The sequence below is a fragment of the Dipodomys spectabilis genome, unplaced genomic scaffold (assembly GCF_019054845.1).
Source record: "Dipodomys spectabilis isolate Male_0828 unplaced genomic scaffold, ASM1905484v1 ptg000004l, whole genome shotgun sequence".
Lineage (NCBI taxonomy): Eukaryota > Metazoa > Chordata > Mammalia > Rodentia > Heteromyidae > Dipodomys > Dipodomys spectabilis.
The window spans coordinates 2,370,587-2,388,674 of NW_024870681.1; the positions used below are offsets into that span (position 1 = coordinate 2,370,587).

Below are 18,088 nucleotides of genomic sequence, written 5' to 3' on the forward strand. Positions count from 1 at the left end.
TATCTGGCTTGAACTTGCAGGCTCCTGGGAATCTCCCTCTGGAGTAGTGGAGTAGTGGTAGTCTCTCTTAGCATAGTTCACTTTTTTTTTGGGGGGTGGTGGTGTCTTCAACTAAAGTCCTGCTTCTGTCTTTAGCTTTTTCACTCAAGGCTAGTGTTTCCAGTGCCACTTGAACCATAGATTCACTTCTTTTTGCTGATTAATTGGAGAGAAGAGACTTGCTGGTTTGTCTGTTCAAGCTGATTTCAAACCTCCATTCTCAGGTCTCAGCCTCTTGAGTAGCTAGGATTACAGGTGTGAGCAACTGCCCATCTAGCATAGTATACTCTTGCCACCAAGACAGCATTAGAGGAAAGCCCTCGGTTAGATTGGAATCCCCACTGCTCCCCATTCCTCTAACCTTTAGGAAAGGAAAGCCCCTCTAACATTCTCCCTTATTCTCTTCCCTTCTGGCTGGCTTTACCTGTCAGTTATAGCCTGAGTCTAGGAGGCAACAGCTCAGGACCTGGTGCTGTGTATGGCAGAGATTGCCTTTACCCTGCAGAGAAGCAGTGTGATACCAAGGGGAAAGTTCCTGACTTGGAATTTAACAGTCCTGAATTCAAACCCTTGCTTTTGCACTGGGGAGTATTGGATAAACCACTTACTGTCTCTGAGCCTTAGCTTTTCATTTGTTCATTGCACTGATGATGCCTCCTTCATAAGGTGGTTGTGAGGATTAAATGTGATAACCATGTGAAGTGTCTAGCATGCTAGGCTCTTTATATGTATATTGGGTTTTTAATAAACATTGGCTGAATATGAATTGAAGTGATATGCAGTAAGCGCATAACTTTTCATTCATTCATGTGTAAGTAATAACTGGTATCTGTCCTGTGCTCACTGGACCACTATGTTCCATATGACCATATGTCATTCCTGTCTCAGTGTCCAGCAGGGCCCTGGCATGACCACATTCCTGGACTGCAGTCTCTACTTGTCTTGGATTGTCTAAGGCTGTTAGCATCTGCTTCTTTTATATACCCATCTGTTTTTATTTTTATGCGGGTACTGGGCTTGAACTCATTGCCTTGTGCTCTCAGCTTGTGTGTGTGTGTGCTAGTCCTGCCACTTGAACTCAGCCTGAGCACTGTCCCTGAGATTTTCTGCTCAAGGCTACTACTCTACCACTTGGGCCACAACTCCACTTCCAGCTTTATCATAGTTAATTGAAGATTAGAGTCTCAAGAGTCTCATAGACTTTCTCACCAACTGATTTCATTCAGCTTTCTTGATCATATGAGGCTGATGCTCTACCATTGAAGCCATCCTTGTCTGGTGTTTGTTGATTTTTGGCAATAGAATCTTGTAGGCTTTTCTTCTCCAGCTGACTTTGAACCTTGACCCTCAGATCTCATCTTCCTAATTAGGATTATAGGCATGAGACGTAGCAAGCCATGGGCTGGCTTCTGCTTTTCAGCAGGGGTTATTGGAGAGAATGGTTTATGCTGGTGAAAGCTCTAATACTAATTCTAATACTAATTCATTCAGCTAAAAAAAATGTTTTGAGTACTTGCTGCTGGGAGCAGTTGGGGTGTTTAAAAGTGTTGAGGTATTAAGAGAATAGAGCTGATCTTTCAGGGAGAAGAATCAGCGGGCAAATTAAAATTTGCACGGTGTATTAGAAAGTCTAGACAGACTGAGGGAAAGTACTTCAGACTTGGTGGGTGTTGAGGGGAGGGACTTTGAGCAGATCAGACCTGCCCAGACCTGAAGAGGCATCAGGGGAAGGAGTTCCCAATGAACGCCTATGAGGCTAAAAGCCCCGTGAGATTAGAGAAGAGGTAGTCAGGTCCTTCTTTTTTACCAAAAGAAATGGGAAGGAGGTGAAGGCAACTCCCGGACTTGAGGGATTTCTGTAGGTTTGGGCCCGCGGCGGGTGTGGTCACGGCTGGGCCCGCCCACGGGGCGGGGCAGCACCTGGGGCCCGGCGGGGGGGCGGGGCCGCGGACGCTCCGCGTCTCCGCGTTCCAGCCGGCGCAGGCAGCAGCCAGGCAGCTGGCGAGCGGCGGCCCCGCGAGGCCATGAAGGTGAAGAAGGGCGGCGGCGGGGCCGGGACAGGGGCGGAGCCCGCTCCAGAGGCCTCAGGCCCGAGCGTGCAGCCCACGCCGGAGCCGCGAGTGCAATCGGAATCTGGGTCCGAGTCGGAACCGGAGGCCGGCCCGGGGCCCAGGCCGGGGCCGTTGCAGGGAAAGCAGCCCATCGGGCCTGAGGACGTGCTGGGGCTGCAGCGGATCACGGGCGGTGAGCACCAACCAGGGAGCGCCGCCCGCGGGTCGGAGGGGAGACTGCGGGAGGGGCCCTCCGCGGAGCCCGGGCCCCCGCCCCCTTTCCCGCCCTCCCCTCCCCCACCCGGCCACCCGCCCGAGTCCCCTACTCTGTTCTCTCTTCTGCCTCCAAGCCTGAGATCTGTAAGCCGCCCCTTCTCTTGATCTCCCCGCGCACCTCCCATCCCTGAGGAGGTTTCCTTCCACCCCACTCTTTCCTTTTTGAGGGCCCACCCCTTTTCCCATGGTGGAGGTGGGGGCAGCAGCTCTAGCCCTTTCCCAGTTGAGTCTTTCCAGCCTTTTTGAGGCCCACACACTAATGAGGAGGGGGGCTGAGTGCAGCATACCTTCAGCATCCGCCCTGAAGCGTTAAGACCCTCAGGTGTCCCTACTGGTGCCCTGGCCCTGAGCTCCCCAGGAGGACTGGGATCATCCTCCCCAGCAACGGAATGGAGCCAGGACGCTTCAGGATGTTGGCTGTGGACTCTGGGAGTGAGTTAATGTCCCCCAAGCCTGGCCCTCTTTGGGGGTTCTCTTATCGAGGGAAATCTGATAAGACCCACTGTGGTTGGGTTTCTGAGCTGCACTGCCTGAGTTGGTGGTCCAGCTCTGCCACATCCTTGACTGTGTGACCTTGGGCATGTAACGGTCTCTGAGCATGTTTCTTCATCTGTAAAATGGAGATAGTGCCACCTCCGCCATAACGTTACTGTGAAAATAAAGTAAATCTCAGATTTTGTAGTGCCTGGCATGTTGTACATGCTCTGTGAAGAGAACTCTTGTATCAGTAGTATGAAGGTATGCTGCCCAGAAGCAGACAACTGGGCATTCAGGGTAGAGACAGGGCTCACCTACCATAGATAAGGAACAAGGGCTGAGATGCCCTATGGCACATGTTAACAGGACCTGGCACAGTGAGAGATATTTGGAGAGACAGTAATCTTCCACCTTGGTGTGGTTCATCAGCAACCTGTCCTTGCTCCCTTTGTGAGAGCAACCATTGGGGCCCCTGCCTAGGGATGGAAATCTGCACTGGGGTGGCCCAGAGCCCTGGAGCTATAGGAGCAGCTGAGCCTAGGGCTTTCAGACAGTTCTGTGGAGGGGACTAGGATAGCAGGCCTGAACTTGTGTATATGGGTCCCTGGGGCCCCCCCTTCCTCCTGTCTGAGCTAGGCAGCAGCCATTCCTGGCTGGGCCCCCAGAGTGCTGTGCAGACATAGGTGCAGGGAGGTGGCCAATTGGGCTGTAATTTGCAACAGTAGCACTTAGGATTCAGCTTCTCTCTGGGACTGGAGGTCAGGATGGACCTGTGTGGGTCCTGGGTAGCTAACTTGAGGGGTTTATTTTGTCAAGAAGGAGGCTTCCAGGTGAAGCTACAGCATGTGTCTCTTAATTTGGAGGAAACTCAGCGTCTGTAGGGGATGGGTAAGGGAAAGGGTTTTACAGGAGTCCTTTCTGTGCAGGATTTGAGAAAAGGCTCCCCACCCCCAGCAGCCATAATCACTTGGGCCTGAGGTTTGCTGTTCCTGGATTACCAGGTCCTAAATCCAGCTTAGGAAGCTATTTGTGGCTATGTTCTAAGCACTCATCCACTCTGCCCCTTACTGTGGCCTGACCTTGGGGTCTAGGCCTCATGCTCCTCTGGTGGAAGGGGTGGGATTGGCTGTGATGTTGTGAGCCCCAAGCAGGCCCTCTTAGAACTGAGGGATTGACTGACTTGCCTTAGGCAAGAAGCTGTTTCCAGTAAGAGGATAGGCTCCCAAAGGTGGGAATGAGAGAGGGGAGGGTCTTACAGAGCCAACCCTGCCCCTTCCTCTTCCAAGCCCTACAGTTCTAGGTTTGGACCACTATTTATTTTAAGTGAAAAGAAGTTATGTACAGGGTGAGGTTGGGGTTGCACACTTCCAGCTTAACTCCTTTCTCCTCTAGGAGCCGTGGTAGACAGGCTAGGACTCAGGACCCGTTCCAAGCCTTATTTAGATTCTGCCCCAAGGTACCAGAGGGCTGTTAGGGGGGCTTCCTGGAGGAAGCACCAGGCTTGAGGATGAGGTTAGCCTGAGGAAGAGAAAAGAGAGTAACTATATTCACTTCCTCTTCCTACCACAGAGGAATTGGAGGTGGCTCAGGGGCCTGGTAGATAACTTCTGGGGCTCTTTAGGTCACCAGGAGAGGATGTGATCTCATATAGGCTGACAGCACTGGGGAGCCTCCTACTGTCCTCTTCATCTCCTTACTTCACACCAGGGCCTCCTTGAGCATTTGCAACTTCTTTTTGAGCAACTCATAGTTGCTTCTGAAGAGGAGTGAAGGGCATGTCAGGCCCCTGTATTCCTCTGCTTCCTTAGGCAGGGCCTCTACTGTTTCTGGTTCTTCTGAGCCTAAGGACTCCCCTTACCCCATCCATACTCTTGATGTACCTGCTGTTCTTGTCACTCTCTTTCTGGTTTAGCCCGTTTGATTCTCTTTGGGTTGAAGAAGTACTTTCTCCCTGGAGATGGCTTAGAGCCAAGCTTGGCTAGATGACCTCTGAGGAGTTCCTTCTGTGTGCTAAGACTTCCTCCCACTTGGAGATCAACAGAGGATCTTTTGAGCAAAGTCGGGTCCTTTCCTCCTGATATCAGCTCTGAGCTCCAATCAGCAGAGCTTCCACTAAGCTGCTTAAGGGCCATGGGCTTGCGTAAGCTGCTTACAGAGAAAGGAGAGGCTGGGGCCAGGGGGAGTGGGGAAGAATGTGTCCATCTGCCTCAGCACCATCCATGTCTAGAAGAATCCTCTCTAGATTACCCTTGCCCAACACCATGTGGTTGTGGTGTCGGAGGTGGCTCTGGGGTAGGGGTGGGGGTCGTCCTCTAAGGAAAAGTTGTCACCACCCTTTTTTGCAGTGATGTTTCCAAAGGCAGGTTTGTATCTTTTTCATTCTGGAGATCCCCCCACAACACTGGTGACCTATTTGGTTTAAGGAAACTAAGAAGAGGTGGGAAAAAGTGCCTGAAACTCCAGGGTAGGAAGCAAATTGTGGGGGAAGTGGTCTTGTCCTTCACCTGGCTCTGTCCTCCTCTTATCTGACCCTGCTGAGCCACTAGAATGGGGTGGTTTATTCCTTCCCCAGTATACTCCTGTGGTGAGATGTATCTTTTCCACTGTGGGAGCTTCTCCAGGACAGGACCTCAATGACTGTAGGTATCAAACAAAGCAGTGGCTGGTCCAGGATCCCACCAAGACTGAACTAACCCCAGAGGCTTTGGAGTCTTCCTTGCTCAGCTGCCTGTCTCCTCTAGATTACCTGTGCTCCCCGGAGGAGAATATCTACAAGATCGACTTCGTCAGGTTCAAAATCCGGGACATGGACTCAGGCACTGTCCTCTTTGAAATCAAGAAGCCCCCTGCCTCAGGTGAGCAGGCTGGGTGAGCCCGTGACAGAATGAGGTGTGCAAGCTCTGTGAAGTGGGACTTCCCAGGGGCCCTGTCATGCCAGGAGGAAATCAGCTGGGCAGGCAGCAAGACCTCTTTTCCTTCTATCTGTTTCTAAGGGTGGACATCTTGGGAGGGCAGCCCTGTCCCTTTAGTCCTTGCCAGCCTGGCCTCTGCAGGCCTTGCTGGGAACTGCAGTCCCAGAGGCCCTGTGGTGCCTGTGTGTATCTTGTGGTCCTGGGAATCTCAGTAGAAATTGGTGGCTTGCTGCACTAGATGCCACTGTTCAGCTAAAGTTCTGAAGCCCATATGCACATTAGAATCTCCTGGGGTGGAACTCAGGGTGGGCAGGGGCCCCAGTCTGAAGCCCACTGAGCCCAGCTGGGGTACATTACAGAGAGGTTGCCCATCAACCGGCGGGACCTGGACCCCAATGCCGGGCGCTTTGTCCGCTACCAGTTCACACCTGCCTTCCTCCGCCTGAGGCAGGTGGGAGCCACGTGAGTCATGGGCTGGGGTAAGGGCTGGGGGTGAGTTGAGGGTGGGAGCTGCCCTTCCAGAGTTCCTCCTGAAACCTCTCAGGGGTGCTCTGCCCAAAAACCTGGCTGGCCAGCTAAGCTGCCTCCAATCAAGGCCAAGCTCATGGGTCCCTTCTCTGGCTTAGGGTGGAGTTCACAGTGGGTGACAAGCCAGTCAACAACTTCCGTATGATTGAGAGGCACTACTTCCGCAACCAGCTGCTGAAGAGCTTTGACTTCCACTTTGGCTTCTGCATTCCCAGTAGCAAGAACACCTGCGAACACATCTACGACTTTCCCCCTCTCTCTGAGGAGCTGAGTGCGTGCATGGGGCCCTAGGGGAGCAGGGCAAAGCCAGGGGTGGGGAGAATATGCAGAGACCCAGTTTGGGGAGTGTGCTTGTAGGTCAGACCCCTTTCTTTCCAGGCTGGGTCATTTTTTTTTTTTAATCAATCATAGGGCTTGGAACTCAGGGCCTAGGCACTGGCCCTGAGCCTTTTTCACTCAGGGCTAGTCCTCTACTACTTTGAGCCACAGTGCTACTTCTGGTCTTCTGGTGGTTAATTGAAGATAAGAGTCTCACTGACTTTCCTGCCTGGGGTTTAGAACTACGATCCTCAGCTCTCAGCCTCCTCAATAGTTAGGATTACAGGCGTGAGCCACCAGCACCCGGCTTTCTGGGTCACTTTTGTGTTTGGCAGCATTCCCATGTCATCAGAGATGCTGAGGACCCTTAGATAGTAGTTCAGCTGTTGTTGTCCCTTGGTCCTAAAGTCCCTGTTATGGCCTGGCTCATGTTCCTGACCTTTGTCTTGGATGGATCTTTCTTACAGTCAGCGAGATGATACGTCACCCCTATGAGACACAGTCTGACAGCTTCTACTTCGTGGATGACCGGCTGGTGATGCACAATAAAGCAGACTATTCCTACAGTGGGACACCCTGACACTCACCCCTCCCCCCCCCTCAAGCTACCCCCTACCCAGGAGACTCTAGCCTGGGTCCTGCACTGTGACTTTTCCAGCATCGTCTCTTAATTCCAGGTCTTCTACTCGGGGATGCTCCAGGAGCCCTGGACCCCGAGTCAGTGTTGGTAGGAGGGGTCTCTGTCATCCCCAGGTGGAGTCCCTGAAGCCCATGGGGAGAGGTAATAGGGGAGCTCTCCATGTCCAGGAAGGTCTCCTGTGAGAGTTCAGCCAGGACTAATGGAAAGCCCAGCTCCACCCTCTTGGGCCTAAGTTTCAGAATAGTGTCCCTCTCTAGGCTGCAGCTAGGTTAGTTCAGGAAACCTGTTTCCTGTCTTCAGGAATCCTGAATCCAGCCCTCTACTTCCAGGCCATATAGAGTGGTAAATTCACAAAAATCCACAGAGGGTCAGGACCCTGGCACCAACCCTGGCTTCCCTGTCAGCGGCTAAGACACTGCCCGAGGCCTGGGAGGTATTGGTCCAGATTATAGCGTGGGCCAACTGTATATAGTTTTCAATAAACTTTCTCCTTTTCTGTTCCTAGGTGTGCTGGCTTGTGTGTGGGGGCAAAGGTAGGGGTAGGATAGGGAGGGGTACTGGCAAGTGATGATGTGCTTATGTTAGTCACTGTGACAAAATACTTGTAAGAATTAAAGGAGAAAAGATTTATTTATTTATCCAGTCCTGGATTTGACGCTGGGCTTGGGCACTGTGCCTGAGCTCCTTTTGCTCAAGTCTAGCACTCTACCACTTGAGCCACAGCACCATTTCTGGCTTTTTTTTGTATTAACTGGAGGAGATAAGAATCTCATGGATTTTCCTGATCAAGCTGGCTTCAAACTGTGATCCTCAGATCTCAGCCTCTTGAGTAGCTAGGATTACAGGTGTGAGCCACCAATGCCCAGCAGAGGAAGGATTTATTTTATTTTTGTGCCAGTACCAGGGCTTGAATTCAGGGCCTTGTGTTCTTGCTGGCACTTAACCATTTGAGCCACACTTTCAGTCTGGCTAATTGGAGATGGAATCTCATGGACTTTTTTTTCCCCAGGCTGGCTTCATGAACTGTGATCCTCCAGGTTTCAGTTTTTCCCTCCCTCCCTCTCTCCCTTCCTCTCTTCCTTCCCCCTCCCTCTCCCTCTCCCTGTCCCTCTCCCCCCCCCCCCCCCCTTGGTATCAGGGCTTGAACTCAGGGACTGGGCACTATTCCTGAACTTTTTAGCTCTATGCTAGTACTCTTATCACTGGAGCCATACCTCCACTTCCAGCTTTTTAGAAGTTTACTAGAGATAAGAGTCACAGACTTTCCTTCCCTGGGCTGGCTTTGAACCACATCCTCAGATCTCAGCCTCCTGAATAGCTAGGATTACAGGCATGAGCCATCAGTGCCTGACACTGTATGTGCTTTTTTCTCCTAGAGGTGTGACATCCTTCTGGTTGATTTGCAGGGCACCTCAGGGCTCCTACTATTTCTCCAGGACTGATGCTGAGTGCCACTGTCCAGCCTCTTCTTGGGACATGTAGTTTAGGAGCCTGCTCATGCAGATATTGGTCATTCTGCCAGCCCTTCCTGTGTATTTGACAGAAAGTACTATGCTAGGAAGAGCACTGACAGCTGAGGAATTCTGGTGTGGATGTGTCTTGAGAGGCCTTTTCCAAGGAGATAGCATTTATCTTGTGTTTTGAAGGGTGCGTAGTGTAGGAATTAGAATCTTTTCTGACAAAGTAGATTTAAACTCAAATGGGAATGAAATCTTGAAATTTGGTTATTTACAGTGAACGAGTCTTAACAAGTTCGTTGAATCATTGTTGCATAGAAAAACAGTTTGATTGTTTCTCTCCCTGCCTCTCCACTTGATACCAGTATTTTATTTTTATCTAAATTCAAAGGTTTTATAAAATTCAATTCAAAACACAAATTTTAAGAGGAGGAAATCAGTACGTAGAAAAGATATGGCAAGGTATAAGGACAGGTTTCTCTCCTTATATAACAAGCTAGTTAAAATTAGCCTGGGGAGGGCCTGGGAAGGTGGCTCAGTGGTAGAGCGCTTGCCTTGCATGAATGAGACCCTGGGTTCGATTCCTCAGCACCACATAAGCAAAAAGAAAAAAGCTGGAAGTGGCTCAAGTGGTAGAGTGCTAACCTTGAGCTGAGGAGCTGAGGGACAGCGCCCAGGCCCAGAGTTCAGGCCGTATATAAAATAATAAAAAATAACAAAAAAAAAATTAGCCTGGGGAGGGCTAGGGGAGAGAAAATGGAAAAGAAGGAATGATCTAATACCTCAGATGATTGTATTAACCCATCCAAATTCTTTATTTTTTTTGCCAGTCCTGGGGGGCTTGAACTCAGGGCCTGCACACTGTTCCTAAGCTGCTTTTGTTTAAGGCTAACACTACCACTTGAGCCACAGTGCCACTTCTGGCCTTTTCTATGTATGTGGTACTGAGGAATTGAACCCGGGCTTCCTGCATGGTTTTTTTGTTTTTTTTTTTGGGTCCGGTCGTGGGGCCTGAACTCTGGGCCTGGGCACTGTCCCTCAGCTCTTCAGCTCAAGGCTAGCGCTCTACCACTTGAGCCACAGTGCCACTTCCGGCTTTTTTCTTTTTGCTTATGTGGTGCTGAGGAATCGAACCCAGGGCCTCATGCATGCAAGGCAAACGCTCTACCACTGAGCCACCTTCCCAGCCCGGGCTTCCTGCATGGAAGACAAGCACTCTACCACTAAGTCACAGTCTTAAATTCCAAATTCTTCTTCTTTTTTTTTTTTTTGCTTATGTGGTGCTGAGGAATCAAACCCAAGGCCTCATGCATGCAAGGCAAGCACTCTACCACTGAGCCACCTTCCCAGCCCCAAATTCCAAATTCTTAAAGCGTGGGCAATCCACAAGTCCTATCAAGCATGACTGTCTGAACTAGATAGAATGCTAGACCAAGGTTAGACTAGACCTATGAGAAACCCCTTTTGACACAGGTGATAAAGTTTTTGGTTTTTTTTTGGGTCCAGTCGTGGGGCCTGAACTCTGGGCCTAGGCACTGCCCCTCAGCTCTTCAGCTCAAGGCTAGCACTCTACCACTTGAGCCACAGCGCCACTTCCGGCTTTTTTCTTTTTGCTTATGTGGTGCTGAGGAATCGAACCCAGGGCCTCAGGCTTGCAAGGCAAACGCCCTACCACTGAGCCACATTCCCAGCCCCGTGATAAAGTTTTTTTTTTCTTTTTGGGTCTGGTCATGGGGCCTGAACTCTGGGCCTGGGCGCTGTCCCTCATCTCTTCAGCTCAAGGCTAGCACTCTACCACTTGAGCCACAGTGCCACTTCTGGCTTTTTCTGCTTATGTGGTGCTGAGTAATCGAACCCAGGGCCTCATGCATGCAAGGCAAGCACTCTACCACTGAGCCACCTTCTCAGACCCCGTGATAAGATTTTTGTAGATAGTTCTTCACATGCAACTGAGGGGGAAAAGTAAACAATGGATTTTTGGTAATAGATGGGATGCACCTCAGGTTGGGTCATGTTGTTTAAAAAGTGTTGACAATTGCTGGATGCCAGTGGCTCATGCCTGAATCCTAGCTACTCAAGAGGCTGAGATCTGAGGATCAAGGTTTGAAGCCAGTCTGGGCAGGAATACCATGAGACTTTGATCTCCAAGTAACTCTCCAAAAGCTGGAAGTAGAGCGCTGGAAGTAGAGCTGTGGCCCAAGTGGTAGAATGCTTGCCTTGAGCAAAAAAAGCTCAGGAACTTCCTAGGCCTGTCGTGCATGCACGCATGTGCACACACACTCACATCCACATACATGCACACAGTGTTGACTGATCTCTCAGCAGGTGCACCGGCATTGATTTCTTACTTGATAATTGCTCACCTCAAACTTGCCAACTATTAACAAGTGAGATTTAGACAACAAACAGCGAAGGGAAAGGCAGGGTCCACAACAAACTTATTTAATCCTGGAAAGTTGCCTGAAGGACTATGTGCTTCGTCTTTCCTCTACTTTTCTTCCTCTTAGGTTGCAAGGTTTTTGGGTTCAAACCACTCCTCCTTGTGTTTCCAGCTTCTCCTCACCAACCTGGAGACTCACGTCCTGATAAAAATCTGGAAGGAAAATAAACTCACTTGTACCCAGGAAGGAATCAAGTTCTGCTCCCAATGGGACAGCTGTTCCAGCTGTGGAACGAGGTTTGGCTCACTATACCTGAGTCCAGGTTGCTCTGGTTTCCTATCAGAAGGAATAATGGGCAGCAGTCTAAAGCTTTCTAAAGGGGTTCTGGTTAAACTTCACCCAGTTTCATAATGCCCAAGTGATAGTTTACCTTGGCGCCAAAGTCTGGAGAGACTCTATATTAATAAGGAATTGGGGCTTTAGTCTCAGGAGCTGACCCCATGGATAGACTGAAAACTTAAATAATGAATCCTCCCACTCCAATGGATCCTGGTATGAGTATAATGCTTATCTATGAAAGAGAAAAATGTGAGATAAGATAAGGCAAGGCTTTGGTTCAATTGGCCATCTTTTTCATCCTGGCATTTTGTTGATCTGACCAGTCTGATACTCCTGGGGTAATCCAGGTGAGGAGAAACCTCATCCCTAAAGTCATTTGACCCTCATATTTGCCCAACGAGTTCCCAATGAGTTTAAACTAGAAATCAGCAGCAGATTCTGAATCAGCTCTATCCCGGTGGATCGCTATGAATTTAAACATACATTGGATTAATTATAAGGGCCTTAGAAGGATTGACCACTCTAGCAAACGATTTAGCTGAAAATTCATGGCTAGATGACCAAGGCAAAGGCCAAGACCAGTGCCAGACAAAAATTTCTCACCTACGGATACAAGTGACATCAATAGTACTTGGCAAATTGCTGTTTCTTGTGAATTTGTTATTCAAAAAGTTCTGACTTGGTACAAACACACAAACATGTCCATCTATGTTTCTGACATGTCAGGATAGAGCTGGAATGTTCTTTGCTCATGGCAGCTTGGAGAAGACTCAATCATTGCAGGATAGTAGGCATTCCAACCTCCCCTGATGTCAGTATTGCCAGTTGAGAACCCCATAACCTCAGCTTCTATCGTGGCTTTGGCAATCACTTCGTGGTCAGTTTAAGTGAAGATCACATCAGGGGAATTGTGCTGAGCTGAAGCTCTGAAGTTGCAGTCAGGAGTTTTTTACCTGTAGATTCATGACACATGCCTTCTATGGTCTACTGATGGGTAGGTAGGTGTCACTATACCCCAGTGTTAGGTGCTCCTCCTTTTATATGGTCCAAGTGAGGTTACTGCATCATTCCTTGGTCTGATGTGTTGGATAAGCTCATGGCTTGTCTAATATGAGTTTGATATGTCTACCTGTCCATGTGTTCTTGATTTAATAAGGTAAGTTCATAGATGGTAATTTGTGTGTGTGTGTGTGTGTGTGTGGGGAGTCATTTGCAGCTGAGGCTGCCTAGGTGGTCAAGTGTAGGGTTAAAAGTCTGCCCAAAAGCCATAGGGAGGAGGAGGGACTTCCAGTGGTATCAGAAGGATAACACCTTGCCCCCATGATAGATAATCTTCAGGCAGCTTCAAGAAGTGAGCTGAAAATAAAGGCTTCAGGACTCTTTCCCCACAACCCCCCAATCACAATACTTTCAGTAAAAATTTTACCGTTAAAAAAAAAAGCTGGGCACTGGTGGCTCATGCCTGTAATCCTAGCTACTCAGGAGGCTGAGATCTGAGGATCACGGTTCAAAGTCAGTCTGAGCAGGAAAGTCCATGAGACTCTTCAATTAACCACCAGAAAACTGAAAATGGTGCTGTGGCTCAAGTAATAGAGTACTTGCCTTGAGCTGAAGAGCTGAAGAGCTCAAGGGACAGCGCCCAGGCCCAGAGTTCAAGCCACACAACAGACAAATAAGAGGTTCTAGATGCAATATACTGCACTTCCACCTTCTTACCAGGAGGGGGCTCCTTATTCTGTACTCTTCATCCTTGGGACAGGCACCAGGTCCATACTCACTGGCAGAAAGGCTGTGCCCCTTGTGCCTGGAGGAGAGTTGATAGGAAAAGTCTAGACTCCCTTTAGAGTCTTCTTGCCTCCTCATAGCCACACTGGCAGTGGTGCTACCTACTGAATTTAGGTCCTGGCTCTTTCCTAGCACTGATGTTGATGAGCTGTTGGCCTTGAAGACAGTATTTCGTTGGTGGAGCCAGACCTCAGATTCTTTTTTTTTTTTTTTTTGGGTCCGGTCGTGGGGCCTGAACTCTGGGCCTGGGCGCTGTCCCTCAGCTCTTCAGCTCAAGGCTGGGCGCTCTACCACTTGAGCCACAGCGCCATTTCTGGCTTTTTTCTTATGTGGTGCTGAGGAATCGAACCCAGGGCCTCAAGCATGCAAGGCAAGTGCTCTACCACTGAGCCACCTTCCCAGCCCCTCAGATTCTTTTTAAAGTAGGCCAGTCCTTTTTGCTTTGACTCTTTTTTTTTTTTTTTGTCGGTCGTGGGGCTTGAACTCTGGGCCTGGGCGCTGTCCCTCAGCTCTTCAGCTCAAGGCGAGCGCTCTACCACTTGAACTACAGCGCCACTTCCAGTTTTCTGGTGGTTTATTGGAGATAGGAGTCTCACGGTCTCTCCTGCCCGGACTGGCTTTGAACCGCGATCCTCAGATCTCAGCCTCCTGAGTAGCTAGGATTACAGGCGTGAGCCACCAGCGCCCGGCTTTGCTTTGACTCTTTAGAGGTGTTAGGATCCTGCCACTGGGTAGAGCAGGAAGCCCAACACTCTAGGGAATCTCACAGACTTATTTTGTTTACTTGGAGATTTACCCAGGGATCTTGTGCATACTATGTAAGTGGTCTACCATTTCTACCCTCAGGGGATAAAATATTAAGTTTATAGGCCACTAATACTTTATTTAAAAATTGTGTGGGATGGAATGTGGCTTAGTGGTAGAGTGCTTGCCTAGCATGCACGAAGCTCTGGGTTTGATTCCTCAGTACCACATACACAAAAAAAGCCAAATGTGGCACTGTGGCTCAAATGGTAGAGTGCTATCCTTAAGCTAAAGAAGCTCAGGGACAGTGCCCAGGCCCTGAGTTCAAGCCCTATGACTGGCAAACATACAAGCCAACAAACCAACTAAAAAAACAAATAAGCAAAAGTTACCAGTCAGTTCTGCTACATCGCCCTGGTTGGCCTCAAGCTCTGTCTTCTTGCCTTCACCTCCTGGGTTCTGGGATTACAGGCATGTGCCACAACTCCTGGTTATGGATTTATGAGTACCAATCTGTTTGGGGGCTGTCCTAGAATCCTCACAAAATAAGGGATTTGGAGCTGGGCACTGGTGGCTCATGCCTGCAATCTTATCTACTCAGGAGGCTGAGATCTGAAGATCACAGTTCAAAGCCAGCCTGGGCAAGGAAAAGTCCATGAGACTCTCATCTTCAATTAGCCATCAGAAAACCAGAAGTAGCACTGTGGCTCAAAGTGGTAGAGCACTAGTCTTGGGTAAAAGAACTCAGGGAGAGTGCCCAGGCTCTGAGTTCAAGCCCTACAGCTGATCAACTCCCCACCCCCCCACCCACCCTTTTTTTTTTTTTTGTAGATTCTGTTCCCACAGATTGTTGCTCACCTATTTGGGAAGTGCAGGTGACCAGCAGGGGGCAGCATATGAGCAGGAATGTGGGCTCATTTTTTCAGGGTGCTCAAGGCCAGTTTTGAGTCAAAACCAGTCTGGTTATAAACAAACCAAATACAAGATCCATAGTCCTATCTGCTTGTTACCTGTCTTCCTTGAGTTGGGGCTTGCTCACACAGGTGTGAATGGAGCAGCAGAACAGAGATTTTATTGATGGCCCCCTACAGGTGATGTCCTGTACTTGCCCACTAGGTTGGTGTACTATATAGGTAGGTTTGTCCAATTTTATTATGACCGAGGGTCCAAGGCACAAAAGTGGATCACTTGCCCTGTGCTTGGGGGTCTGAGTATCAAGATACAGGCTAATGTGGCCAGGATAAGGAAGCACATCACTTGAGGACTTGGCACAGAGCCTTTGCTGAGACAATTGGGGCTCATGCCAGGCAGGGCAGGACTTCTGTGTCCATGTGTTTGTGTGCTAGTACTGGGCCTTGAACTCAGGGCCTGGGCACTGTCCCTTAGTTTTTTTTTTTTTTTTGCTCAAGGCTGGTGATCTACCACTTGAGCCACAGCTCTACTTCTAGATTTTTTTTCTGTAGTTAATTGGAGATAAGAGTCTCATGGACTTTTCTTTCTCAGGCTGGCTTTGAGTCTCCATCCTTAGTTCTCAGCCTTCTAAGTAGCTAGGACCAGCTAGGACCTCCTAGGACCAGCTAAGTCTTCCTTCCAGATACATAGTCTAGTCCTAACTCAGCTTAGTCTCTGAGGGGAGAGCACCAATGTGAGGTAAGGTTCTGAACCAGGTAGGTGTTGGCAGGTCCCCCCTTTCTTTGTTGTTGTTGTTGGCATTGGGGCTTGAACTCTGGGCCTGGGCACTGTCAGTCAGCTCTTCAGCTTAAAGTGAGCTCAAAGTGAGTGCTCTACCACTGGAGCCACAGCACCACTTCTGAGTGGTTTATTGGAGATAAGAGTCTCATGGACTTTCCTTGCCTGGGCTGGCTTTGAACCGTGATTCTCAGATCTCAGCCTCTTTAGTAGCTAGGATTACAGGCGTGAGCCACTGGCGCCTGGCTGCCAGTACTCTATTATTTGAGCCTCATCCCTAGTCCTTTTGTTTTTGTGTATTATTATTTTTCAGTTTTGATGGTACTGAGGTTTGAATTCAGGGCCTTGCATTTGTACTTTACTGTTCAGCCATGTTTCAGCTGTATTCTGGTCCAGTTGTTGTTGTTAATACTGGGGCTTGAACTCAGGGCCTTGAGTTGTTGCTTTGCTTTTTTTTTTGGGTCCGGTCGTGGGGCCTGAACTCTGGGCCTGGGTGCTGTCTGTCCCTCAACTCTTCAGCTCAAGGCTAGCACTCTACCACTTGAGCTACAGTACCACTTCCGGCTTTTTTCTTTTTGCTTATGTGGTGCTGAGGAATCGAACCCAGGGCCTCAGGCATGCAAGGCAAGCACTCTACCACTGAGCCAACTTCCCAGCCCTTGCTTAAGGCAAGCACTACAATTTGAGTCATGCCTCCAAGTTTAGATTTTTGTTTTTTGTTAATTAGAATCTCAAAGACTTTATTTTGCCCCAGATGGCTTTGAATCACAATCCTCAGATCTCAGTCTCCTGCGTAGTTAGACTTATAGGACTGACCCATTGGGTGACTTTGAGATAAGGCCTACCAATTTTAGGCACATACCACTGTACCCAACTCTCTCTCTCTCTCTTGCTGGTCGTGGGGCCTGAACTCTGGGCCTGGGTGCTATCCTCAGCTCTTCAACTCAAGGCTAGCACTCTACCACTCGAGTCACAGTGCCACTTCCAGCTTCTTCTGCTTATGTGGTACTGAGGAATTGAACTCAGGGCCTCATGCATGCGAGGCAAGCACTCTACCACTGAGCCATCTTCCCAGCCACACCCACCTCTCTTGTTGGGAAGGGGATCAGGCAAACTTTTTTCTGCTTAGACTGGCCTTCTACCTGGATTCTCCTATTTTCAGCCTCTCAAGTATTTATTTTGGCTTTTGAGATAGGGCCTCCAGCTAGTTTTTCCTGGGATGGCCTTGAACTTGTGGTCCTCCTGCTTTTATCTCCCAAGTAGCTGGAATTGCTGACACACCACCATACCCAGTTTGCCAGATCCTTCTTGAAGCAGAATTGTAGGGCTCTCAGCACTCTTTGATGATACTGGTCCACCTGGAGGTAATATCTAGGGTTGAGGCTGAGTGGGAATGAACCCCTGACCTTCCAGAGACTGTTATTCAGGGCCAGCAGTGTACATAGCACAAGGCTTCATTATCACCTGAACCCAGAACCTCAGAACCTCAAACCTAGAACCCAGGACCTCAAACAAACTCTTCTAGCTGTGGGCAGAGGAGGCTGGTAGACATAGCCTGCATAGGGCAGTGACCACTTTTTCCCTTCCCCTTCCCTTTCCCCTTCCCCTCTTATTTGTTTGCCTGCCTGCCTCCCTCCATCCTTCTTTTCTTCATTCTTCCTTCCCTTCCCTTCCCTTCTCTCCCTCCCTCCTTCCCTCCTTCCCTCCTTCCTTCCTTCCTTCCTTCCTTCTTCCTCTCCTTCCCCCTCCCTCTTTTCAGCAGTAGAGGGCTTTATGCTCTAGCTCAGCTTTTTTACTCATGACTGGCACTCTACCACTTGTCCCATAAATCTAGTCTGACATTTTGTTGGTTAATTGGAAATAAGCAGGCTTATTTCTGCTTAGGCTATCTCTAATTCCTAATTCTCAGACCTCAGCTTCCTGAGTAACTAGGATTATAGATATGAGACACCAGCACCCAGCCTTCTCATTATCATTATTTTGGGGGAGGGGTGGCAGTACCATTTGAACTCAGGGCCACAAGCCTGTGCTGCTCTAGCACTTGAGTCATTCTCTAGGTCTTTTGTTTTTAGTTTATTTATTTATTTATTTTTTTGGTCGGCCGTGGGGCTTGAACTCTGGGCCTGGACGCTGTCCCTCAGCTCTTCAGCTCAAGGCGAGCGCTCTACCACTTGAGCTACAGCGCCACTTCTGGTTTTCTGGTGGTTTATTGGAGATAGGAGTCTCACGATCTTTCCTGCCCGGGCTGGCTTTGAACCGCGATCCTCAGATCTCAGCCTCCTGAGTAGCTAGGATTACAGGCGTGAGCCACCAGCGCCCGGCTGTTTTTAGTTTATTTTTTGAGGTAGGGTCTTGTGCTTTTCTCCAGTCAGCTTTGGATAGTGATCCTTCTATTTCTAACCCCCTTCTTAACTGAGATTATAGCCACTCCACTCCATTCAGTGGTTCCTTG

At 49.3% G+C, this 18,088-nt stretch overlaps 1 protein-coding gene across 4 annotated transcripts; it reads left to right on the forward strand.

Annotated features, from left to right (window-relative positions):
- The first annotated feature begins 1,999 nt into the window (after positions 1-1,999).
- On the forward strand, positions 2,000-7,741 carry Unc119 (unc-119 lipid binding chaperone). Of its 4 annotated transcripts, none has more exons than XM_042692397.1 (5): positions 2,000-2,283; positions 5,585-5,698; positions 6,115-6,217; positions 6,382-6,554; positions 7,069-7,741. In XM_042692397.1, exons 1-5 carry the CDS (start codon positions 2,064-2,066, stop codon positions 7,179-7,181), a joined length of 723 nt encoding a protein of 240 aa, XP_042548331.1. In that variant the 5' UTR covers positions 2,000-2,063; the 3' UTR covers positions 7,182-7,741. The 4 variants fall into 4 exon arrangements, with proteins under 4 accessions (XP_042548331.1, XP_042548348.1, XP_042548335.1 ...); XM_042692414.1 differs by having other exon boundaries at positions 2,048-2,069; XM_042692401.1 differs by lacking the exon at positions 2,000-2,283 and adding an exon at positions 2,614-2,798.
- Positions 7,742-18,088: the final 10,347 nt, after the last annotated feature.

What these genes read in the sequence shown, in the direction of transcription:
- Unc119 (XM_042692397.1), top strand. Translation starts at nt 2,064, where the DNA reads ATGAAGGTGAAGAAGGGCGGCGGCGGGGCCGGGACAGGGGCGGAGCCC. An exon ending in GCTGCAGCGGATCACGGGCG is followed by an intron (nt 2,284 to 5,584) that starts GTGAGCACCAAC and finishes TGTCTCCTCTAG; the next exon opens with ATTACCTGTGCTCCCCGGAG. An exon ending in CAAGAAGCCCCCTGCCTCAG is followed by an intron (nt 5,699 to 6,114) that starts GTGAGCAGGCTG and finishes GGTACATTACAG; the next exon opens with AGAGGTTGCCCATCAACCGG.